Source organism: Podarcis vaucheri (genome assembly GCF_965113315.1).
Source record: "Podarcis vaucheri genome assembly, chromosome: 3".
NCBI classification, from domain to species: domain Eukaryota; kingdom Metazoa; phylum Chordata; class Lepidosauria; order Squamata; family Lacertidae; genus Podarcis; species Podarcis vaucheri.
In genome coordinates, this window is record NC_138761.1 from 66,888,277 (window position 1) to 66,914,262 (window position 25,986).

Below are 25,986 nucleotides of genomic sequence, written 5' to 3' on the forward strand. Positions count from 1 at the left end.
CAGGGAGAAATGTAAAGTATTGCACTTGGGCAAAAAAAATGAGAGGCACAAATACAAGATGGGGGGCACCTGGCTTGAGAGCAGTACATGTGAAAAGGATCTAGGAGTCTTGGTTGACCACAAACTTGACATGAGCCAACAGTGTGACGCGGCAGCTAAAAAAGCCAATGCAATTCTGGGCTGCATCAGTAGGAGTATAGCATCTAGATCAAGGGAAGTAATAGTGCCACTGTATTCTGCTCTGGTCAGACCACACCTGGAGTACTGTGTCCAGTTCTGGGCACCACAATTCAAGAAGGACACTGACAAACTGGAACGTGTCCAGAGGAGGGCAACCAAAATGGTCAAAGGCCTGGAAACGATGCCTTATGAGGAACGGCTAAGGGAGCTGGGCATGTTTAGCCTGGAGAAGAGGAGGTTAAGGGGTGATATGATAGCCATGTTCAAATATATAAAAGGATGTCACATAGAGGAGGGAGAAAGGTTGTTTTCTGCTGCTCCAGAGAAGCGGACACGGAGCAATGGATCCAAACTACAAGAAAGAAGATTCCACCTAAACATTCGGAAGAACTTCCTGACAGTAAGAGCTGTTCGACAGTGGAATTTGCTGCCAAGGAGTGTGGTGGAGTCTCCTACTTTGGAGGTCTTTAAGCAGAGGCTTGACAACCATATGTCAGGAGTGCTCTGATGGTGTTTCCTGCTTGGCAGGGGGGTTGGACTCGATGGCCCTTGTGGTCTCTTCCAACTCTATGATTCTATGATTCTATGATTCTAGGTTACATACGCTTCAGGTTACATATGCTTCAGGTTACAGACTCCACAAACCCAGAAATAGTACCTCGGGTTAAGAACTTTGCTTCAGGATGAGAACAGAAATCGTGCTCCAGCGGCGCGGCAGCACCAGGAGGCCCCATTAGCTAAAGTGGTGCTTCAGGTTAAAAACAGTTTCAGGTTAAGAATGGACCTCCGGATTGAATTAAGTACTTAACCCGAGGTACCACTGTACCACTGCGGGAGGCAGTGGAAGACAGGAGTGCCTGGCTGCTCTGTCCATGGGGTCACGAAGAGTCGGGTATGACTAAACGACTAAACAACAACAACCACTGTACTTTGGAACTTTACAATGACTACCACTAGAGCTGCTTTGTGCTTTCCTGTGCTTTTTTATGTGGTTATTAGGACTGCTCTGTGACAGTGGATAAGAATTTCCCGGGGGTGGGGTGCAGAATCAATCGTTTTCATCTTTCTGATTTTGTTTTTATGTTGAAATCTCATTGTGGAGCTGCATTGAAAGTAAGGGGAAACAAATCTAGCAAAGTACTAGTAAGATTCTTAAAGGCAAAGAGTAAATCAAAAGAATTTAAAGCCTATTATAAACACAACAAAATTTGCCAGTGGTCTTATTATCCCATTTGCCTATTGAACCACAGATCGTCTCTTCCAGTACTATGTGATATAATTTGGAACAATGAGAAACCGTTACACACAGAACATTTCACTCAGTATTATTCCACATTTGTATTCACTGAACAGTTCCAATTTTCATTAGGTTCTGCTATTTGGTAAATGGTATTTTAATGTGTTTAACAGTTTTTACTCATTGAAAAAAACAACCAGCAGTGCAATTTTTCCCCACTTCAATGTAGTAATTTCTTTTCATCTGTGCCATGCTGAAAACATTAAAGTACATAATGTTGGCAGTAATGGGACACAGGATCTTGGAGACACTTGAGAAATTTGAGTTTCCAGACCAAATATTTAATATGACTGCTAGTGTGGCAGACACTGTTGACTTGCAAATGCAAACAAGATTAAAAGAGATGCAGCATTTGGAGCAGTAGCTGCAGAGTTTACGATCTGCTATTATATTAATTGTTGTAGCTTGAGATTAAAAGAAAAAAGAAATCACCGCCCCCATATAATGCTGCTGGGAAGCCTCTGGGTTGCACGGTTTGCATTTCACGCAACATTATTCCACAGTTGTATTCTCTGACTAGCTTTCATGATGTACTGAAATCTGAATATTGGCTACATGTGTACTGGCCTATTGCACTTCTTCGTTCCACATGGGGCTTAAGTCATCTTTGCTGCAGCTTTTCATGAAAGCGCCAGGAGGTTTATTGTTGCAGTCACTACTGGACTGCTACCGAGCCAGGAAATATGCAGGGCACAGAAAAAGCACGGTGGCAATAAGAGTAGGGCACCTTCTTTTCTACCCTTGTAACAGCTCTAACAATATTGGTTTGCTTACTTAATACACCATCTTTGCAGATTTCCAGTATACTTTATGAAGGAGAAGTAGTTATCTGCCATAGTGATTGTAGCTAGGATGCTCCAAGGAGGAGATAGATGTGAACATCTGCTACAGCACTTCCATGTTGATAGTGCAACAAGAAATATGAAGGAATGCCAAGCCAATTGCCCATACTGAGTTGGGAACTTCTTTCTTTTTTTATATCCTGCCATCTGCTTTGGCATATTACTAGCCCTATGCAGGCACTTGGAGTGGGTAGCGGTGAATACACAAAGGGCTGTGTGTATTCTGTGCTTGCTGTTTCCACACCAATGTCATGTATTAGAGTCCCTGTCTGTGCAGGGGTCTACATGCATACATCTGGATGTGCAGGCTCTGGAGCAACTTGAACACTGTCTGTGCCAGCTGGTGAGGAAAAGAGAGATGGGAGAGACCAGAAAATCTATCTGGACATTTATCTCCACCTGGCAGCCCTACTGACGTTGAGGCCCATGAGCTTCCTCAGGACTGGGAAGGGAAGAGAAACACCAGCTACCCCACTTTTATTTTGCTCTGTTCCTGCTGTGGATAAGGGATGGCAATTTCTTGCTGTAGGTGCTTGTGTGCAACAAGGGTGAGAGCCTGGGTGGTTTGCAGAGAGGGGTGAATGATCTTAAGTTACTCAAAAGCCACAGAGTGAGAGTTTACTGGCAAGGAATGTGGCCTTCTTTGTGTGAGACACAGAGAGGGAGGGAATGGACTGCCATAAGTGAAAAATGACGTGGGAATTGTTGCTAAAACCACTGGTTGTTTAATCTGTATCAATCTGTTGGAATGTATTGTTTGTTTTTACCTGGGTATTTGTTTAATTGGATTAAATATTGAATTGGTTAAATATTAACTTTAGCAGTTTTGCTTGTTTACCTTATCATACAATTGTTAAGTTGTATTTGTTGTCTGTTGTTTTTCTCTGTTTATTCTTTTACTCTGCAACTAAAAACATTCAGTGAAGAATGGGCTATAAATATTGTAAAAAAAAAAATTAATACATAGGCTCCAATTGCATGGGCTACACTGAAAAAATGGAGGGTAAAGATCTGGTCTATGGAACCTACATGTGTCAGGATATATGCAAACAGAAGGTGCCTCAAGGCTGGAGGGAAAGTCAGCACGCATGATCCTACTTTCCGCCATCTATTTATCTGTATCTGCTTCAAACATTCTGCACAGGGCTGCAATGTATAATAGATTCACAGTGTGTATGGTTCAATCTACAGGTGTAAACAGAGAGATGTGGAGGACTTGCAGTGCACAGCTGAATAAAGGAAGGACACAAAATGGGAAAAGGGGGAAATGCTTCACTTCCAATCTGTACATACTGTATGTCATAATAGCCTGCCAAAATCCTGCAACTTTTTATACCACAAATTTCCCACTCTATTTTTGTCCTGCTGTCACTGTGCAAGAGTGCTCCTCCATATGGCAATGATAGTATAACATTGGGGAAGCTTTGTAGAAAAACTATGGTGTCTCCATGGTCCAGTATAAATCCATCACTAAAGCACTATTATTGCATCAACGGTTCCTTTTTAGTAAACCATTTAGAGGTTCTTTTTACAATCAAGTGGTTCTGAAACTGTGAGTCCTGGATGACCTACTCCCTGCCTTGGAGGCATTTTTCCACCTCGCCTGGGAGAACAGGGCTCTTACTGACTCCAGCTGCAGAAGCTGAGGCAGCTGATCAAACACTTGGGCTGGGGTATTGTTTAGGAGTTTTTGTTGCAGGAGGGATTATTGCTGCTATTGATTTTTATTTTTATTTTTAAATATATTATATCTTTATTTTAGATTTTAGTATGATTTACGCGGCGATCATTCAGTCTGGTTGTGTATTTTTTGATGTTTTGTTTATTTATTGTTTATGACTGTTTTTGTTATGTTGTAATTATGTATTTTTTCATGTTGTGAGCTGCCTTGGGCATAGTTTGGTCTGTGGAAAGGCGGCGTACAAATGAAATTATCTATCTATGTAAATAGAAATAAACATTGTAAATTAAGCCCACAAAATAAGCCCAGGCTGGAGATGCTCCTCTAAAGCTGTGATGCTATTGCTGCATAGGGCAAGGAGGACATTCCAGACAGTATTTTTCACCATATGTGCAACTATAACAAAGGGGAAGGTGTAAGATCAGTGAAACCACTCATTGCAACTCTTTGGGCAACGTCAGGTAGTATTCCAGGGATTCTTCAAGTCTTGCACTGCTTGGGTTTGTCAGTTTGGGATGATTTGCCTTGCATGAGGTTTCAAGCTGGCTGTATTTACAGGCTTATAGCTTACAGCTAGTTACGGAATAAGGTCAAGAGGTAGAACAGGTCTGAAACTGCATTATTTCTGAGGAGGAATTTGAAAGATAAGGAAGAGTTCAAACAGCGTAAGTGTTTGAAAAGCAAGTTCCAGGTACAAAAGAAAAAACGTGGAGCACAGGCTGAACTGACAGAGATCAAAGACCTTGAGATGACTCAAGGTTGAAGAGATGCAGCAGTTAAAGACTCAGGTGGGGTGAACAAAGAAACAGAACAAACAACGGCTGTGTAAAGTCAAGGAGACGTGAAATGGTAAGGAAACTGTATTCAGTGTGAAAGATTGCCAGATCTTAGCTTTAGCATATTTAGGAAGTTTGGTTTAGCACATTTAGTACAGTGGGCTGCCCTAGCAATAGGGGTTTTTGACATAGGTGAGTGCATCACAACAGGATGGGCAAGTACAGTAGTGAAAGGAAGCATGATCCAAAGGTTTCATAGAATCATAGAACCAGAAAAGACCCCGAGGGTCATCTAGTCCCAGTAATTTAAGAATCTCATCTAAATCAGAGGGGGAAATAGGGAGGATTCAGAATAAACCAAAGTTTATTGGGGCTCTTAATAAAATAGAAATCTGTGTCCAAGCTCAATTGTTTTCCAGCTTAATTTAATGAAGATGCTGCTGGGGAAAACGATGATCAACCTGCTTAATAGAACTGCAGACAGAACCAAATGCTGTTTCAATGATTACCTGTAGATGGCATTCATCCCATAGCTGTATGTGGCTCTTATAAGGAGACTCTTTATATTTGCCAACACAGACATGAATTCCCTTTTGCTGACCGAATAGTCAGTGCCATGCAGCAGAAATAAGTCGTGCTTCAACAACACTTCTTCAGTGTGCTCTTCAAATGGGTTCAAGTGAATTCCCTCCTGCGACGTGCTGATTCTCAAGCCACTTCCCTAGTAATTATTATAAATGTTAAGGATGAAAACATTTTAAAGAAGTGACACACAATGCCACATATTTATAGAGAGCACAGCACTTTGGCATATGCTACAAGGCAATTTTCATACACGTGATCCACTCTCTGGAATTTGATATTTTCACTGGTGTGGAAATCTGGATAATGATGGAACAAGGTAATGCATGCAAAATTTTGATAATATGTTGGTAAGTGATGTCACAGCTTTGCATTTTCATGGGGGAAAATTCTAGAATTATGCTGCCCATTATCAACTATACAATAGAAATAAATGCAGCAATAAAATAGTGCAACCTGCCTACACAGTGCATATCCCAGTCAGCTTAATTATTCTATTTAGACTACGATCCTAAACAACTTATCCAGAAGCATTTTTCACTGAAAAAAATGGGCCTTTTTTGTAATTATCTTTCTTCATAATTACATCACTGCTCTGTGCTCCTTTGGGATGAACTCAATAATGAAATAAATTCATGGCAAGTCTTTGAGCATCAACCTACACACTGCTAATGGTACCTAAGGATGCCTAGCTCTGCACTAGATTACATCTCCTGTGATATTTATTACCATTAAGTTAAGCCAAAGGTGGGAAAGCAGTGGCCATAGCTGTTCTGAACAGTGTGTCAGTTTCTCTTAGGGTCTGCCCTCCCTGATTTGGTGGCAGTCCAAATGGGGTTGCAAAAATGCTGCTTCAAGAGGCAGTTGAATGGGGAGATGGGTAGTATGTTGCCAGTATCAAAGGAGATTCGAATGCTCCCTGCACCTCCCCTTTTAGCTTAAAGCTTCATGAAGGGTTATCTCACTTTGGGGGGCAATGGTTCCATCAGGAGCCACCAACTCAAGATGTAGAGAACCTTGAAGCTGCAGCTCCCAAAGGAATCATAGTACTGTATCGTAGCGTTGGAAGGGATCCCAAGGGTCTTCTAGTCCAGCCCCCTGCAATGCAGGAATCTAAGGAGCATCCTCTTATTTGCTGCTGCTGCTTAGCTGTTTCCCCAATCAGCTTGACCGGAAGGCAGAGGGGAAGGGGAAGAGATCTTGCAGGACAAGAGTTTCAAGCGCTCCTCCTGACAATCCCATTCTACTGCTCAGATGATCCAGAAACAGATGACTGGCACTATACAGTGGGCTATTTGTGTGTGTGTCACGCTCAATGTGCGATTGTGTTTGCATGTTAAAGGTGTGTGGTTACATTAATATGGTGTGCAATGTGTATGTTATATTAAATCATATCCTCCCTCCAAGAGAGCACGTGATGCGGTGAGATCTGGAGACTGGCCTCTTGGTTTTGGGTGGGTCCTTTGGATAGCCACAACACCCGAGTGGTAGGTCCCTTGATGCTGGGTTTCAATATGGCCAATGGGGCGCAGTCTAAATGGATCGAGGGACCTATATATACCCATGCACGTGACCCAGAGCTCCCTCTTTCGGCTCGTGCATCGGAACACCCACCCACCTCTCCCTAATTTTAGGGCCTTTTGCGATTGACCTTGCTATACCGTTGTGTGTTGTCTGTCGTTGGGACAGGGGCATGGCAGGAATTTCCCCATTTGGGTTTCGCCTGCCGCATAGCAATTCGTCACAACTTGTAAGGTTGTGGATAGGCACTGGTTCATGTGATAGGGATGGGAGAACAGTCTCGCCGTCCCTATGTGAAGGGTATTCATTAAAGGAATCCAGGGACTCAACTTGGTTTGGCCAACCCCCGAAAAGGGGTTGCGCCCATGCCTGAGTCCAGGGGAGCATCTGGGGAGTGAATAGAGTCTGCTCACAGGCTTTTCACCTTCCTCAGGTGTTCACCCTTGACTGACCTATGATAGAGCTCTGGGTCAGTGCTACCTGCAAGGGTGTAGGGAGCTAGCTGAACCAGAGCCTATGCAACCACTCACTTTTCTGTAATCAATAAAGTTGTGGCCTAAATTCTGCCAAAAACCAAAACTAAAATTTGAGTCAAATGTGTCTTTATTTAGGAGAGAGGTTTCTGGGTCTGAACACGCAAACACATATTTGATTTGTGTGAATTGTGGGTGAGTGTGAACGGTGTTCCCACAGTTGGTTGGTCTCTCTCTCTCTCTCTCTTGGCCCTGGTCATTTTTGGGTATGTGGCTTTCAATTCCTTTCTCCAAAGAAATGCAGCCCTTGAGAGGGTGGGAGGGAAATTTCCCTGCCTCTTTGGCTTTTAGTCTTCATCACCCCAAACAAAAACTAAGGATATGCAGCTTCATTTACATATATCCATCCTGCTGCTCTTTGACTCATCCCCCTTTCTTCTCCTTCACTGCTTGTCTTCCCCACCAACAAAATTTAGATCGGAATGTAAGCATCTTAGGGAAGGGTCTTATTACTAGCTTCTTCTTTTAGCCATAGGAGGTCTGCTGACTGTGTGCCACTAGCAACCCATCCTTTCAATGAGCGTTTCAAGAGACGGGGAAGCAATACTCTACCTCTATGATGACATCAGACTGCAGCATTGCTTCTGCAGCATCCTCTTCCCCTGTGAGGTCATATGAAACGGTAAATTTCAGATGTCCTCCAGCAGCTGTTATCTGCGGTAAAGAAGAATGATGCTGATTACATAGCAGAAAACATGCCTTTAACCATTTTGAACTACTCTTTTCCAATTACAGCGCTTTCAAGGGAAGGACTTCTTGTATGGAGAAAGGACATGTGGATGATAGAGAGCCCCAAGGAAAAATCATTACAAACTGTTCATTTCCTGTACATGACTCTCTCTCCTCCCACCTCCAGTACTCCAAATAAGCAATTCTGATAGAAGTGCTTTCAGACACTTCTAAAGGCTGGGAACCAAGCATATATGTTCTTTTTCTTTCTAAAGTGCTTGATATAAATAAAGTTGGTGGTTTTTAAAAAAATAATAAAATAAAAGCCATAACGTTTTTGACTCGTTTTTCTTATTGAAAAACCCTAATGCGTAATATATAATATTTGGACGATACTAAATTGCTGGAGGAATCAGGGATGCATGCATTTATCCTGTCCGCCTCCCACCCTCTCCAATTCCCAGGTTCAAGGCTCAAACAGAGGGACTCCATGTCCAATCAGCCTGGAGAACTAGGCTGCAAATACTGAATGTGTCTTGTGAAGTATAACCTAAAACAGAGGGGATCTGTCCTCAGGAAGTAAAAGCAAATCCAATTAGGAAGAATGCCACAATCTTGTTCTCCTACAGGCATATCTCTCTGAATGCTGCCTTTTCCTTCGCATTTGTTCACTGCCTCAAAACAATGTGAGGCAAATAACCTCAAGGCATATTTTGACCCCAGAATGAATTTTCTTTTTAGACTTTTTGTTAGCGTTTTTGAAGATGCTGATCCCAGCATTCCAGAAAATAGCTGGCAAACTAGACTTTTCTTCTTTTTTGAAACAGCATCAAAAGCAAATCACAAATGACAGTATTCAGAACAAATACAGAAGTTTGGAAGAATAAGGTAAGCCAGTCTATATATTCAGGTATAACAAAGAATCTCTCTCTCCTTTAGATCCCTCCTCCCCACATCTCTCATTCTCATCCATATTATTGAAGAGAATTATGTGGATATTATTTGAGGCTGTTCATAGGGAATTATGTGCTGTCTTCCATCATCATTTGTTATACAGGAGTTCCCCCCCTCCTTGCGCAAGTGTGTCTGAATGCATGAAGCCAATGTGATGCTTTCTAAAGAAACATAAATGAGGTTTGTAGAGAGCAGGTACACTTTCTGTGGACCACATTCTGTATGTTACAGATGCTTGATAAATAGTAACAGAAATCATATCAATAAATTATATCAAGCTTTTAATTTATTTATTTTTTTTAAAAAATGTTTGGGTTACTTTAGGCACCCACAGTGAACTCAGCTAGATTGGTAAAGAAAAAGTGTTTTATATGCATTGTATATGCGATATAAGACTGAGACACCAGATGGCGCTGTGGAGTCCTGTCCTTCCCAACTGGATTTCCCTGTATGAGTTCACAACGTGCTTAACTGAACCACTTCTTTGATGTGTCTAGATCCAGCCTGAGATTACAGCTGCCAGTATTTAAAGTTTCCCTCCAACACAGCAGAAAACAAAAAAACAACACCAACACCACCAGTACGATTTCCTGAGCAGTAATTTCATTTCAATTGGGCTTCTGCAGGACATCCTGGTGGATTATGTCTCCCAACCATATATAGAAGGAATTATTTTTTGGGACACTCTTTAAAATTTTTAAAAATACTAGTACTGAATATATAACCCCCTGTGCTCTTTGCTCCTGGCACTTAAGAAATAAAATTCAAATATCACAATGGATTATTGGCTCTAATTTTTGACTTTCTCAAAGAAAATGCAATAATTGAAAAAGGCAATAAGAAATTATTGTGTTAAAACTGATGCATTCTGCACACACATGCTTTCCATTAACTATAATAAAAATAACTGGTTCCCCACTTCATCTCTCTAGTCTTATGATTCTGACATTTCTTCAGTGATATACAGGGCCTGCTTCATCATGAAGCATTACTGTAGATTGCATAAGGTACCCAATTTGGGAGGGGAGAAGCATTTTCAACCCCTCACCCTCATTCACTGATCAAGTCCCACCCAATGTAAGTTTTTCACCACAAAATGAAGCATCGACATGCTAGTGTCGCATACAACTGAGGCCTGTATGAAAGAAATAAAAATTCAAACATTGGTCCTTGTGCATATGTTGCCAGAGGCAACTACAGGCTAGTATGTTTTCAGTATGTGTGGGCTTTTTTTAGTCTCCAGGAGCAAACATTAAGAAAATAACAGGGTCCATGCCTACCCCCCCCCCCTTTGTGCCAAGTGTAAGGGAGGAACAAGAGAAAAAGCAGAATTATCTATGGAAATAAAGGAACTGATTTTGCACATCACTAGATTTGGTTTAAGAATCCAGACTTAGTGATGGTTCTGGGAGATGCTACGACAATAAATCTAAATAAGAAGGCAAGATTGAATCCCATCAGTTATGGGCATCACAATCTATTTTTCCAAACTAGTACCTTCTAATTCTGTTTTCTTTCCAACCTACCTTACAATGTACAGTTTCATTTTGACAATCCCACATATTCTCCCTAACCATGGACACGCCACAAAATAAGGGATATCAACATTTGTCTGCCCTCCACAATTCATTCCATTTCTTTGATACTGTTGGACCATACTGAGACAAAATGATTGAAAGATGGCCTTGGAGTTGTGAATTGTCCTATTAAACTCCTCCCCACCCCCCGGTTTTATAAGTATTCATTGCAATATATCTTTAATGACTCATCACTAGAAGTTTCAGGCAACCTTTTTTTAAAAAAAACGAATAATCAAGGAACTATGTATATTAAAAATGTGTCTAATGCCACATATCTCAGTGTACAGTAGGCAGGACAAACCCCCCACCCCAAATGGCAATCTTAGTGTTCAACAGCCTGCCAGTCTAACGCAAGACTGACTGGCACCTGTGACAAAGTACTGAATGGAGAACAAGCCACCTTAACAGATGGGCAGTAAGTATGCTTGTGCCTCCTGTGGGTTACAGGATGCACAGACGGAGTGTCTGAACATCTGTTTGCTTTAATTTACATGCTTATGTTTTAAGGAAATGCTCTGTCATTAATCCAGCCCAGGGCTGGATTACAGTTTTTTGAAATAACAAATGCTAGCTGGGAAGTCATAAGGAGAATTTCATATTTAGGGGAAAGGGCAAAAAGAGAGACGTTGAAATGAATTCTAATGATGCTCTTACCCTGGATATAAAGTACGGTACGTAGGTCTTATCATTTTAATATAAATTCTGTTACTATTATATATTTTAGTTCTGCTGAAGTTCTGTTTGTTAAGAAAGGAATGAGTTTAAAAAGAACTCGCTATCTTTGATAAGACCTTCGTCCAGAGTTTGCATTGGTATAACAGATAAAAGGAAAGTGGCATTTCCCTTTGCTCTGTTTGAATAAGTATATAGAACAAAGGCATTTTTAAAATAAAAAAAAGTTTTGCTCTCTGTAAATATTTTCCATGTGGATGTGATATTCATTTTGTTGCACAGCAAATCCCATAACTATTCCTCAGTGTCAGCTTTAGCAATGTCACCTAAAGCAAATAGTGAAAACCCCCTCTCCCCCTGCAATGAACTGCAACATATCAAGCTGGGATAGTCATTTCCATTGGGTAGCTTTGAGAATTCCCCCAAAATAAGTCTTCTGAAGCCAACATATGACTATAGTCTTACAAAGGATGGTTACTTAAGCTAGTAACCATGTACAGGCATGCACACAAATTTTCTTTAAGAAAAAGCTGGTGCCACCTGTTCCTCTTTTTAGAGAGTTACCCTTTATATTTCAGGGGGAAAATTCAATCTACATTCAGGTGAAATTGCTGTTTCGTAGATAAGGTAGCAAAACAATCCCAACAAAGCTAAAATAAATGTACCCCAAAAGGGAAGAGTGGCAAAACTACCAAATGACTTTATTTTCCCATAGACACATCATGTGCCTATAGCGTCACATAGAAATGCCATTTCTAGACATTAATTCCCCATTTTCCGATATAATATGTAATGGTCTCTGAAACTTGTTCTATAATTCTCCCAGGTGGCAATTATTTAAACACCATATATACACACACTGTATATTATGGGGGCAATGGGAAGGCCTGAATTAGCCCTTGGAAATCACCCAGTCTGGCAAAAAATAATGCTGACAGCTGTGACAGTGTTGCAGAATATGCCAGGTTTTCCCCATTGAAGGGTTATTAAAAATCTACTAAGTGCTTCATCAGAATTATAAATATTATCCAAACCTCTAGCTCATCCTGAAAGTAGAAAAATTGAAAAAGACAAGCTCACCAGCTGCTGAGTAGATTTTTTCCCCCAGTAGCAATTGCTTTGCTGTTACTAAACTATATAATTCAATAATTAGAAGTCAGTGAAATAGATCAGGGAGGTATATGTTTGCGGGGAAACACTAACTTTCTTTTTCATCTTATAATTGATAAGGGAAAACATTAAGGTGAATGTTGAACCTATTTTATTGTCCACAAAGATAGGGTTTAATTGGTTCTTGCTACTGTCTCCTCAGCAGAAATCCAAATGGGCACAGCAAGTAGCCTTAGCATTGACCATTTAGCACTGTTGACTGTCTTAAAATGGAAGCGGCTTCATAAGCGGACTGAATAAATGCTCACAGATTACTCATACTTGAGTAATTATTTTTTAAAACCATCAGAAGGGCAAACAGAAGGCTCAGACCTTTGCGGAAGCCTTGCCATCTGCCTTGAAAAGAATCCCTGATCCCTAATGCTCTATGCCTGTGTGTGTGTGTGTGTGTAGAGAGAGAGAGAGAGAGAGAGTGGGGAAAATACCCTGCCAGTCATTTGGTGGTGATCAAAGTACTCTAAGCATGCCTGGAGCAACTTCACTTTTATAAAATACCATTCAAATATTTTGGGGGGTCAGCCCTAGAAAAGAAAGCAGATTCTGGTGCTGAACATGAGTGCCAGAACAAATTGAGTCCAGGATCAACCATCCTCTGCATATGGATGCTACTTATTAACAAAAGTTTGAAATGTGCCAAGGATAAAACAGAGGGTGCAGTGTTAACACTGATTATCATCATGAAAATATTTGTAAACGCTGAAGGTATGTCACAGTCTTTTCTGCAGGCAGTGCAGGTGGGCTGACAAACCAGTAGCCGAAACAACAGCTTGTTTCTCATTTTCTTGAACAGTTAGAATAAACTGCCGTTTATTCTAGGTGCACCTTATTTAAAACCAATAGAGGAAGCTTTCAAGCATCTCCTTTCATGTGCAAAAGAGGAGCAAGCAGGCAGTGGTGGAGCTTCATGCTCCGGCACCAGGGGGCGGAGAGCTGGTGGTGGCGGGGCGCATGTCCTGGGTGCATGGCACAGCACCTGCAGGGGTGTGTCGCCCAGTATGTGGGGGGCAGCCACAATGGCACCCTGCCAGGATCGTGCTGCTGGGGGCGGTGCCCTCCCCCCACACTCCTCTTCCTCCGCCAGTGCGAGCAGGGGCTGTTATGTGAGTGCAAAGTTTGCCACGCATTAGGCCATTGTGCATACTCCCCAAGCCACAGAGACTAATGTTCTTTATTCCAGGTTGTTAGACTGACAGCCTGCAACTGCAGACCTGCAAGTTTTCCCCATCTCTCTCACACACCTAGCAGTAATAGCGCACCAAGGAAGGTGACAAAAGAAGTCACCGTTGTCTTTGCAATAAGTCTTATAAATTGACCTCAACTTTTTCCCTTGCCATTGGCTTCAACCCCAAGGTCCACACTTGTTAGATCAATACGAAGTTGTAACTTTCCAAGGGTCTTGCAGGAGAAGGGAAATGTTTAGTAGCAATCCTCAGGCAGTGAGCCAAGAAGCTGAGTTTAAAACACTCCTAAGAGTTGGTATTTGAGGGATGAAATACTACGTATATTTTCAAAGACTTCAGGAAACGAGTGTCTGTATTTCATCCACCCCACACTAGGAGAGGAGCCATAACTCAGTGTTACAACACATACTTTGAATACAAAAGTCACAGCGTCTCCAGTTAAAAACTTGGGAAAGATCTTTGGAGAGCTGCCATTGGTCAGAGTAGAGGCTTTGCAGACCCAATGGTCTAACTCAATATGAGACAGTTTTATATTCTGTAGCCTCCAGTAAGCATGAAATATTTCTGGTGCAAGTGACCTGGAAATTAGCTGACCATTAGCTTTGGTCATTAGCTTCTGTGTACAAGCTGAATTACTATTCAATAGTCATATTGTACCTGCGTTAAATCCTAGCATACAGTGTCACTTAGAAACTATTATCTTCATTTTCATTTCCCAAAGCGTTAAAAGATGTACCACTGCTGTTTAACCAGAGAAAGCATGGGTCGCTAATGGTGAGAAAAGTGGCTTCTTGCTGCATACCCCACAGTTTGTAAGTAGGCTGAATTATTTGGAATGAAAGAGAATACATGAATGCAAACTAATAACAATAATTATTTTTGCAGGTAGCAAGGGGCTGATAGAACAGCAAAACCCATTTCATAAATTGACCTGACATAGAATATCCATTACTCTCTGTCGAAGTTACCTATTTTAAGGTTAAATGCATTGGAAAAAGAAAGCAGGAGAGAGGGAGGAAGGGAAGCAAAGAACATTAAACATGAAGCAGAACCACAGCAGGTTTTGTTCGTGGGACTTTTTGGCGTCCCAGTTATTTGTGCGTAAAAAACAGATTATGTTTAAAGTAATGATACTGTAATATATGGTTATATTTCATCATCTCAAGCAAATTTCTTAACTGCCATCTATCAAAAGAGTAAGAAATAAAAGGAAAAGCATGAAAGGAGAAAATATATAAAACTTTATGAAAGTGTCAGTTATCGTCCTTTCTGCAAAGAACTAATCATATTGATACTTTAATAAGTTAAAGATGCTTCTTAATACCTTCCAGGTCATCATGAACTTTCTCACTGAAGATCTGTAGCAGTGTCATTCACATTTTAAAAAAAGAAGCAAAACAAAATTGAGTTTTGTCTATAGCTAACGTTATGGCCATGCTGGTTAAAGTAGGGTTGAGGTGGGGCTCTCAATTCTATGGTAATTAAAATGGGATCTAAGGGACACATATAGGATTTGTTGTCAAAGATCTAACTAAAAGCTTTGTATTCTTATTCCTTCATTTAGCTGTGGGAATTTTAAACTAATTTGCAGATGACCCTTTCTATCACTCACAAACGCAAAAACAGAATACAGATAGGTAGCCGTGTTGGTCTGCCATAGTCAAAATAAAAAAATTCCTTCCAGTAGCACCTTAAAGACCAACTAAGTTAGTTCTTGGTATGAGCTTTCGTGTGCATGCACACTTCTTTGGATACACTGAAACAGAATTTGCCAGATCCTTCTATATAGTGAGAAGGCAAAAACAGAATGTGATGGAACTAGCTTCAAAGCACTTTAGGATCTGCCATAATGCTTTTAGATTCGTTTTGAAAGGGCACTGGTAGGGGGTGGGGAGGAATTTTTTCGTGTATTTCTGTATTTTTTATAATTGTATAGTTGAAGATTACTTAATGGTTTCATTTAGGTCACATAAGTGCTAAAAACCACATGGCCAACATCACATTTTTTTAAAAAAAACCCAGATGTGCTGGCCTACAGATGTGCACTGTTGACACACCAGCAGTCCCCAGCTTGGGTAGCTGTGCAGGTGGCACATAGATATATACACATGGGCTGCTGCATGTAGCAAACACCTATTAAATGTAATACTGACTACACTCAACTGAACCACAGACAAGTACTTTTTGGTGGGGCAGCATCAATCATACGAGTGCATGATAGTGGATAAATTGGGGCCCCAAGAGCATTATACATTTAAAGCAGAATCATTCCACTTTAAACAAAGAACCCTCCAAAGAACACTGGGAACTATTGTTTAAGAGTGCAAAGGTTTGTTGGGAGATCCCTATCCCCCTCACAGAGCTACAATTTCCAGAGTTCCCTGGGAAGAAGGAATGACTGTTAATTGAGAATTGTAGCTCTTTGAGGGGAATGGTGGTCTCCTAACAACCCTCAACACTCTTGACAACCTAAAACATGGAGAACTTCTCCATGTTCCTTTGAATTACCCAAACACAAACAAGCACTCATGAGCAGCAAAGACTGGGCTTTTAAATTATAAATCACCAATAAAAATACACTGAGGAGGATGTGATTAGCGTACTTTGTATTATGCCCAAACATTTTATTTTATTTTAATTTGTTCTTGTCAAACATCAATGCTCTCCTCTCAAAGTGTGAGTGTGTATGTTGCACAAATGTATTCGAGTCAGACTTCGATGTCCTAATAAAAAAAAATCTTGCTATAAATTCAAATGTTTTGCTTTAGTCTCCTAACTCTTCAATATTTAGTAGCACCCTGTGGTACCTTATATTTAATGTAAATGGAATAGCTTGAAGCAATTATAAACTTTAGAGCTAAAACAGGATATGTTGCTACAAGAGCTATATATTTCTGTAGAAGTGATTCTATGAAAGCTATAGCACAACATATAAACACAGACTGCTGTTGTGGGGCAGTGACTTGCAGCGCTAGCAGAGAGGCACATGAATACCCTGCTCCTTTATATTGAAACCTGCCCAGTAGCTCCCTTTGGCACTGTAATCCTTTCAGCTGTCACACAGCACAGACTAGCAGTAAAGGGTCAGTGGTGCCACCTGGACAGTACTTTGGGCAGAGGCCCAGGGCCCTAGTCAGCAGAAGGCCTCATTTTCACATAAGAGATGGTTGGGTCCAAATGGGCCCACATTTTGAAGTCCTGAGTAGCCTTACACTTACATTGAAATCTAAAATAAGAGAGCACATATCCTTGGGGGGGGGGAGAATAGGCTCATCCCACTGGTTAACACAAGGCTTGCTATCCTTGGTCTGATGGCTTAATCAATGTACATTCATGGAGGAAGCGTTTGAGGAGCCACTTTGGCTTTTGTGTCCATAGAAACACCCATTATAACAACGCCTAGAATGGAAGCAAGGCGGAACTTGGTTACAGGGCAAAATACACATATGTTAAATAAATAAATGAGATGAATGGACTTATTTCTTCAGTAGGGCCAATTTCAAATAAATATATTTTTATAAGTACAGTGGTACCTCGGGTTACAGATGCTTCAGGTTACAGACTCCGCTAGCCCAGAAGTAGTACCTCAGGTTAAGAACTTTACCTCAGGATGAGAACAGAAATCGCACGGTGGTGGCACAGCGGCAGTGGGAGGCCCCATTAGCTAAAGTGGTACCTCAGGTTAAGAACGTACCTCCGGAACGAATTAAGTTCTTAACCCGAGGTACCACTGTATACTTAAAATGCTATATAATGGCTACTTACAACATTACAACACTGAACACATAAAGAAATCAGGAGTTAACCAAGTTGCACAGTGAAGTGTTATAGCATTCATAACAGAGATGTTAGTTTATGTTCAATGCCTTGTTATTTTCTAAGTGCTTCAGGGATCTTTCCTGCTTTTAAAATATTTGAAGATACATATTTTTGATGAATACACAGTGCATTAGCTGCTGGGGCTGTACAGCGTGTGAGCACTCTGGTCTTACATTTCAATTCTAAACATTTATATAACTGTCAATAAGGCATGCATATATTCACTATGTGATTTTGATGGCAAAATGTTTGTCACCATTTAACATTAACTATCAGGTTTCAAAACATGAACATAATTTCCATAGAGTGCTGTTAAATTATCAATTTTACTGGGACTACAATGTCATTCTCATTTGATTACCTCCCTCATCCCACAATAAACTATAGGAGCCATTTATGAACACAGCATTGTTGACCCTTTCCTAAGAAAACTGACTTCTTGCTCCCCTAAGTCAGGCTCCCAGGCATTTGCAAAAATTAGCTCAAAGTTCAAAGCAGGGCATGAAAACAGAGACAATCTGTCGTGGCGTATAAGGCACTGCTCTTCTCACACTCTTGTGGGTGGTACACATATTTATGCAGCTTTAGATAATTTTAATTTGCGTCAAATTGTTTTCTTTGAAAATGATCTAGACAAACTCTTTTTCCTTTTTATATAAAAAAGAAGTGTTCTTTTATGTGTCTGCATGCCTCAGAAACACGTCACTTCATTGCTTTGGGATAGCTTTCTATTTAAGTAGAATGTGGATAGCATTAAATTTTATTGCTGGCCAAAATGGTGAATTTAACCTGTATACATATATACAAGTTGCAAAATCACAGGATTTTAATACTGAAAGACATCTTAAGACAAAATGATGATGATGATGATGATGTATTTTGGTCCGATAGTAAAAATGTTGTTCACAACATTACACTGCCAAGCTAAGGCTGAAATCCTATTTCTGGGAAGTAAACAAAACTTACTTCTGAGCAGACATGTGCAGTAAGTACTACAACGTTAATCACAGCCAAAATCCCTATTCTAGAGACCCATGTGCTCTTCCAATCAACGCTCTGTCACAAGAGACTAGGGCCCTGCGGGACTTGACATCTTTCCGCAGGGCCTGTAAGACAGAGCTGCTCCACCAGGCCTTTGGTCAGGGCGCAGCCTGACCCCCTCCTCTGGCAATCTGCACATAATTTTGCTTAATGGTTGGCATCAATTTGATTTTAATTAAGTTTTATAATGAAATGTTTTTAGAACGTTGGATTATTTTGATTGTTGTTAGCCGCCCTGAGCCCAACCTCGGCTGGGGAGGGCGGGATATAAATAAAAATTATTCTTCTTCTTATTATTATTATATACAGTGTTCTTACATGAGAAAGGTTCTCTGTTTATTTCAGCTAAGTGGTGTGCAGTATTCAAGACTGAAGTGAATTGGAAAGCTGTAGTTGGTAGGGAAACTCTGTATCACCATCAAAGAATCAATGCAAACCCTTCAACCACTAAGGATTGCTAGATTAGTGTGAATATCCCAGTTCTTGGGTCAACAACAATATTTACTGCAAGTCTGAAAGTCAATATAAGATGGCTAATTAGCAAAGGAACAGCACTTTAAGTACTGTATGTTATTGCGTTTGTGATCTACTGGCATTAGCAAAGGGATTAAGCTGTGAATATATCTGGCTACAAATCATCCTCTGTGCCAGAGGTCACCAACCCTGTGCTCACAGCTGCCATGATGCCCACCAAGGCTCTTATTGGCATTTCTGTGGCATCTGCCAATCTAGTTGCCTCTTCTTGCTTTGCCCCAGGAAGGGGTTTCATTGATTTATCATGTGGGGGGCAGGCAGGGAGGTGGAAGAAAAAGTGATGGAGGTTACTTCATTGGTCTGACCATGTGCCTCCAGCCACATGGAGAAGAAGTAGGCAGAGGAGGGCTTTTTATTTTTTTTTACAAGGGGGAGTGGGGAAAAAGAACAGCAAGGATAATCCCTTTTGCAGGATCATTTGCCCGCCACCCACAGGGAACTGACAGCAGGCAACTGCTCAGCCCTACAGAGGGCCTTTATTTTGCTTGATGTTTGGTGGAGTGATGGGGATGGCCGCATTCACTAGTGGAGTGTGTATGAGCAGCAAGGTATGGATGTGGAGAGTGGTTCTTGGACACATTCTCTACAATATGTTTGTGGGCATCTTGTGTGACAATGAAGAGGAAATCACGGGTACTTCAGAAAAATGGATAAAGAGCTAAGAAGGATCTGTACAAAAGTGGTTAACAAGACCAGAAAAGTCATATTCTGAAAGCATGATCAAGATATACACAGTCAGTCAATTAGGTATGCAGACTAGGAGTGTTATTGTACTCTTCAGCCTCAGCGGCATGAGGGACCTTCTACCTCCTAGTGTTGATGCACTGACTGCAACCTCCCCCTGGACCAAGATAGGCTGGCCATGTGTACCCATGCATGCCTAACCTCAAGGTTGGACTACTGCAAAATTATTTTGAGTGTTTTTGAAGTTGAACTGCCTTTAAAACTGCACCAATACAGAACACTGCAGTAGGATTTGGACCTGGGATTTGGCAAATACATATCATGCCTGCATTGAAACAACTCCAGTGGCTCCCGGGGAGTTTCTGAATTCAATTCAAAGCACTTTTTAAGTCCTACATTGACTTAGAACACAGATATTTGTTGGACTGACTTTGCCTACAGTCATCTGCCCATTTGCTGTGATCATAGTCTGAAGCCTGTCTCTGGGTTTTAAGTGCAGCAGGTGGTAACCAGATGCAAAGACTTTTCTGAGGGGCTTCTTCGCTTCCAAAGTGCCCTCCTGAAGGAGGCCTACCTAGAAACCTCATTGCTATCACTGGAATATAAGTGATATGAATCAGTAACCGTGCTGATCACCTAATGCTGTTTTTCCTTCCTTTCAATTACTACATATTAAAGGCAATTTATTAAACAAAACCTCATGCTTTCACAAAGAAATTGGCTGGTTCCTTCAGCTCTAACATCTCCAAGCTGCAGGGGCTAGATATGCTGAAACAGCATGCCAAATGCTCCCAAATTAAAATTTTCTGGATGTTTGTCTGTATTCCCTACTGTACATTTATTGTAAACAAGGCTTGAGCAACTCATGTTGCACTGAACTGAACACACCAGCCATGTTCTGTGGCCTGCTGGATGCTTATTAGTTGCTTGTCTTTTGCTGTGCAAGACGCATGGCACTGTGGGTTAAACCACAGAGCCTAGGACTTGCCGATCAGAAGGTCGGCGGTTTGAATCCCTGCAATGGGGTGAGCTCCCGTTGCTTGGTCCCTGCTCCTGCCAACCTAGCAGTTCGAAAGCATGTCAAAGTGCAAGTAGATAAATAGGTACCGCTCCGGCGGGAAGGTAAACAGTGTTTCCATGTGCTGCTCTGGTTCGCCAGAAGCGGCTTAGTCATGCTGGCCACATGACCCGGAAGCTGTACGCCGGCTCCCTCAGCCAATAAAGCAAGATGAGCGCCGCAACCCTAGAGTCAGTCACGACTGGGCCTAATGGTCAGGGGTCCCTTTACCTCTACCTTTACCTTTAGGCTTTTGCCCAAAGAAGGTAGTAGCTTTAATTAAGAGGTGATGGAGGAGGATATATTTTCCAGCAAGGAGAAAGGTCTTGCTGACAATGAATTAACAACTCTGATGCTACACACACTCACAAAACAGGAGATTCTCTTATACAGAATTATGAAAACACACAATGTCAAGTAGCATTTGATACGGCTGAATGAGTTTCATTCCTGAATGAGTACCTACAAACTTGTCACTTACTTTTTAAGTGAAATGGTGAACAACCTTTTGAGGATCACAGTTTGGTTCATGGGTATCAGCATCTTTTTCAGAATGTTTTAAAGAAGGACAAGTAAATTGTCAGAAGCTACTTACTCCACTGTAGTTAAAGAGGCTACTTTGAAGTAGATAGTGTGTGGATTGCAATGGATGTGTTATAATGCCAGAATCCATAGTCATATATCTACATGGCGTAGAAGTCTTAACAGTTGCAACAGTCGCTTTTCATTTCTAATTTACGAGTTTCTACAGTTCTATTAATCGTATGGTTAGCAGGCAATACAGAATTTGTGTAGATTTGTTTTCTTTGAGATTGGTGGAATTTATCTTCTGAAATGATTAATAGGGTTTGACAATGCTCAAAGCTCAGTTAGACACAATCTTGCTTATAGTAGGAAAGTTAGAAATGTTAGCATAGAAATTTCTCTGGTTATTTGAAAAACAATTACTACCAAGCTAGCTGATAGAAAGGTCTAGTCATGAAAAGATAGATAACCTGCAACACACACACACACACACACACACACACACACACACACACACAAAACATGTGTAGCTACATTTGTTTGGAAAACTAATCTCACAATTTTTAGTTGTATTGTTTTCCGATGCACTGTTTTTAATTTCTCTTCAAGAAAATGTATACTGTACATTTAACTTCTTTTAGCTTTTTGTTTTGCTTACAAAAGAAAGGTAACTCAATAACTTTTGCTTTGTATTCATTTAGGTTGAGATTATGAAACCATATCATACAAGATGACAGTTTATGCTCACTGTTCCATGTATATTGTGTGCGTGAGTGCACGTGTGTGTACTTCTGTTTTTTAAAAGGAGTCAGACATAGAATAAATCTCATTTTTAGCATCTGGAGTTTCCCCTCTTTCCCCCCTACTTTTGTTTGGATCCACCTAAAAGCAAGCACTCTTTTTGAAACATAATTTGGATTACAGGTAGGATTGGGGCAGAAATTTGTTCACATTCCAATGCAAACCTATCCATTTGCACTTCCCAAACCAATATGTGATCTGAAACAGCTATCCAAAATTTGTATTTCTATAAAGCTTCTGCTCCTTATGTCAATTAACTGCAGCATAATATTATGCATGAACCTTAAAAGGTAAAGGTAAAGGTACCCCTGCCCGTACGGGCCAGTCGTGACCGACTCTAGGGTTGCGCGCTCATCTCGCTCAAGAGGCCGGGAGCCAGCGCCGTCCGAAGACACTTCCGGGTCACGTGGCCAGCGTGAAGAAGCTGCAACTGGTGAGCCAACACCAGTGCCGCACACGGAAACACCGTTTACCTTCCTGCTATAAAGCGGTACCTATTTATCTACTTGCACTTAGGGGTGCTTTTGAACTGCTAGGTGGGCAGGAGCTGGGACCGAACGATGGGAGCTCACTCCGCCGTGGGGATTCGAACCACCAACCTTACGATCAGCAAGTCCTAGGCACTGAGGTTTTACCCACAGCACCACCCGCGTCCTGCATGAACCTTACATCATGTTTAATCTTAACTATAAAAGTAAAGGGACCCCTGGCCATTAGGTCCAGTCGTGATCGACTCTGGGGTTGCGGCACTCATCTTGCTTTATTGGCCGAGGGAGCCGGCGTACAGCTTCTGGGTCATGTGGCCAGCATGACTAAGCCGCTTCTGGCGAACCAGAGCAGCGCACGGAAATGCTGTTTATCTTCCCGCCAGAGCGGTACCTATTTATCTACTTAACTATAGTTTCTTGAAAAATCTTAACTATAGTTTCTTGAAAAAAGCTAGTTTCAGAACCCATGGTTTGAAGTTGGCTTGTTTCAATCAAACCATAGTTAAGATTAATCACAGTGTGCTGGGTTTCGGTAGCAGAACAAACTGCAGCTAATCAAAAGTGAAAGCTTCCACACTCCTTGCGTCCATCCTGAAAGAGGAAAAGGGAGCCCGCAATCATAGGGCAAGCCTAGGATCACTCTTGTAAACCATGGTTTAAATGTTGTCTACAAACATTTATTACAGTCAGAGATTTCATAAGTATCACATGAAATAGCACTACCAATGGCCTGCCTGAAAAAATTGTTCCCTCTTTGTCTTTCAGTATTCTGCATAGGGGACTATGCATTGATCACATTTAGCCTGAAGTGATTTGAACATTTTGAGCAAATCAGGCAAAAATGGACCCTGAAAGTGTTAAAAGCAGTAGCAGACATTTCTCTTGTCTCCTTCATATCTTTCCCTATAATTCCACGTGAATGAAGAAAAAGTGAAGAAATCACAAATTACCAACCATATCAAAAATAAGACTTTTATCTTGGAATCAATAAGCTAAGCTTTAAAGTGTCCAGGGCAATGGTTTCCAGACTTGCACAAGCAGACACAAATTCGTGCTATAATTGTAAACATGCTGAATGAAGATAATATCCTGCCATGCAAGAAAAGTCTTCTTAAAATAGAAAACTACATTTCCTCAGGATATTGATGTAGCCTTGCTGGATCCTACAATAGATAGGAAAGTGGATAATGTAACTTCACATGTGAGAACTTATTAACTTAAGTGACTACAATGGCTGTAACTAATCCTCAACCTTTAGAAGATGAAGATTGCTCCTACTATTTTGTTGTTCTGTCGCTATCTGCTAATGTGACCCATTTTCAGGTAGTAGGAGGTGCCCTAACTAATTTGCAATTGTGCCTGTCAATGGTACATTTTATGGATGGAATGATTTGTATTATTTCCACACAGGCATTTTGAAATGTACAAATAAAATCTGATTGATTTGATTATGAAAGAAAAGGACTTTCTTTGTGTTCTCTGACAGAAATTTCAATTTATGGGTTTTGATATTGTTGCCTTTTTCATGTTGTAATCATAGCTCAGTGCATCAGCAGGTAACTCATATTTCTAGTAACCCTGCAGTTACAAATTAAAATTGTGGCTAGTAATCTATCATTACTACAAATTGCTCTGGCTCTGTCGTAAACTGGTCCAGCTCCACTGAAGCTTTAGCCACTGAATTTATTTATGGTTTCTATAAATGATGAATATACCCAACTTATGAAGAAAAAAAATCTAACAAAGCTAACTGTGACAGTAGTAGCTAGTAGTATGGAGATTTTACAAAGTACATGGGCAATAAAATAAAACAAAACAAAATTCAGAAATATTTTGAGTGGTGCCCTAAATAACTAAGAGCTTTCTTAAAGAGTTATAGAATGCTCTGCCTTCCCCAAATCAGCTCTGGAGGGTCAGGAAAAGCCCCAGAACAGAGCAGGGAGGGGAGGGGGGAATAATTTCATCTGACAAGCAAAGTTGTTTATGCCAACGGAAAGCTAAGAAAAGCATTATCATCATCATTATTGTCATTATTAAACTTTGTATGACTAAGCATGGCAATGAATTCCTCCCTTCGATTGCACCAACCATGAAAAGCTTGTGGGGCAGGGGAAAGGCATACAAGCCTTCTCTCTGAAAGGTAGACAAGCTCTTTCTACTTGAAAGCAGTGGTGGTGCAGACTGCACATGAAAAAAATGTACAGTCTTAGTATCTGAAAGGTCGAGCCATCCCACAGTTCAGGGACAGCCAATGTGGTCGTCCCCCCTGCTATTCGTAGACTCCAACTCCCATCATTTATTTATTTTTATTTATTTATTCAACTTATACACCACTCTATACCTGGAGGTCTCAGGACAGTTCACAACAAGACCTCAACATATAAAATCAAACCAAAAGCAATAACCCAATAATCCCCCCCAAGCCACATTCTAAAAGGGTGTTGGATGTCATTAAGATCAACCAAAGGACTGGTTAAAAAGGAACGTTTTTGCCTGGCGCCTAAATGTGTATAATGAAGGTGCCAGGTGAACTTCCCTGGGGAGAGCATTCCATAGACGGCGAGCCATTACAGAGAAGGCCCATTCTCGTGTTGCCATCCTCCGGACCACTCGAGGAGAAGGCACACGAAGGAGGGCCTCAGAAGATTATTTCAGGGACTGGGTAGCTTCATATGGGAAGAGGCATTGTGGTCCTGAGATTTAAGGTTTTATAGGTCAAAACCAGCACTTTGAATTGGACCCGGAAACTACCGTATTTTTCGCCCTATAGGACACACCGGCCCATAGGACGCACCTAGTTTTCAGGGGGGGGGAATCAAGGGAAAAAATGACCCCCCCCCGCAGCTCTGGGAGCAGCGGACAGGCTGCATGGAGCCTGTGCGCTACTCCAAGACCTTCTTCCTGCTTTTGCGGGAGGTGGGGGAATTCCCCCATCTCCCGCAAAAGCCCATAGGAGGGAGAAGGGACGGACTTGGACAGTCAGTCCCTTCTCCCTCCTTGGGGAAAAGCCCCCAAGAGCAGCGCACTCTTTAAAGGCTGCGCGGCTCCTACGGGCTTTTCCTAGAAAAGCCAGCAGAAACCGCGCAGCCCCTTTAAAGAGCGCACGGTTTTTGCCTGCTTTTGCGGGAGGTGGGGGAATTCCCCCATCTCCTGCAAAAGCCCACAGGAAGGAGAAGGGACGGACTCAGACAGTCTGTCCCTTCTCCCTCCTTGGGGAAAAGCCTGCTTTCTCCCACCGCCAGCCTCAAAGCCGGGTTGGAGAGTAGCGGGAAGGCGTTGTGCGCCTTCCCGCTGCCCCCCATCCTCTGGGGCTGGCGATGGGGGAAGCACTGCTTTCCCCCACCGCCAGCCTCAAAGAGCAGACTCTCCTGGCTTCAGCGGAAGCAACACGAAGTCTCT

At 41.5% G+C, this 25,986-nt stretch overlaps 1 protein-coding gene across 6 annotated transcripts in view; it reads right to left on the reverse strand.

Moving 5' to 3' along the window:
- Nucleotides 1-25,986, reverse strand: part of LAMA2 (laminin subunit alpha 2) — a 395,189-nt gene that overhangs the window by 181,176 nt on the left and 188,027 nt on the right. For all 6 annotated transcript variants that reach the window (XM_082216020.1, XM_082216019.1, XM_082216016.1 and 3 more), the window contains exons 13-14: nucleotides 7,965-8,066; nucleotides 5,286-5,497 (exon numbers count right to left, since the gene is read on the reverse strand). In XM_082216020.1, the coding sequence (XP_082072146.1) occupies nucleotides 5,286-5,497; nucleotides 7,965-8,066 (314 nt within the window). The remainder of the gene's footprint in view (nucleotides 1-5,285; nucleotides 5,498-7,964; nucleotides 8,067-25,986) is intronic.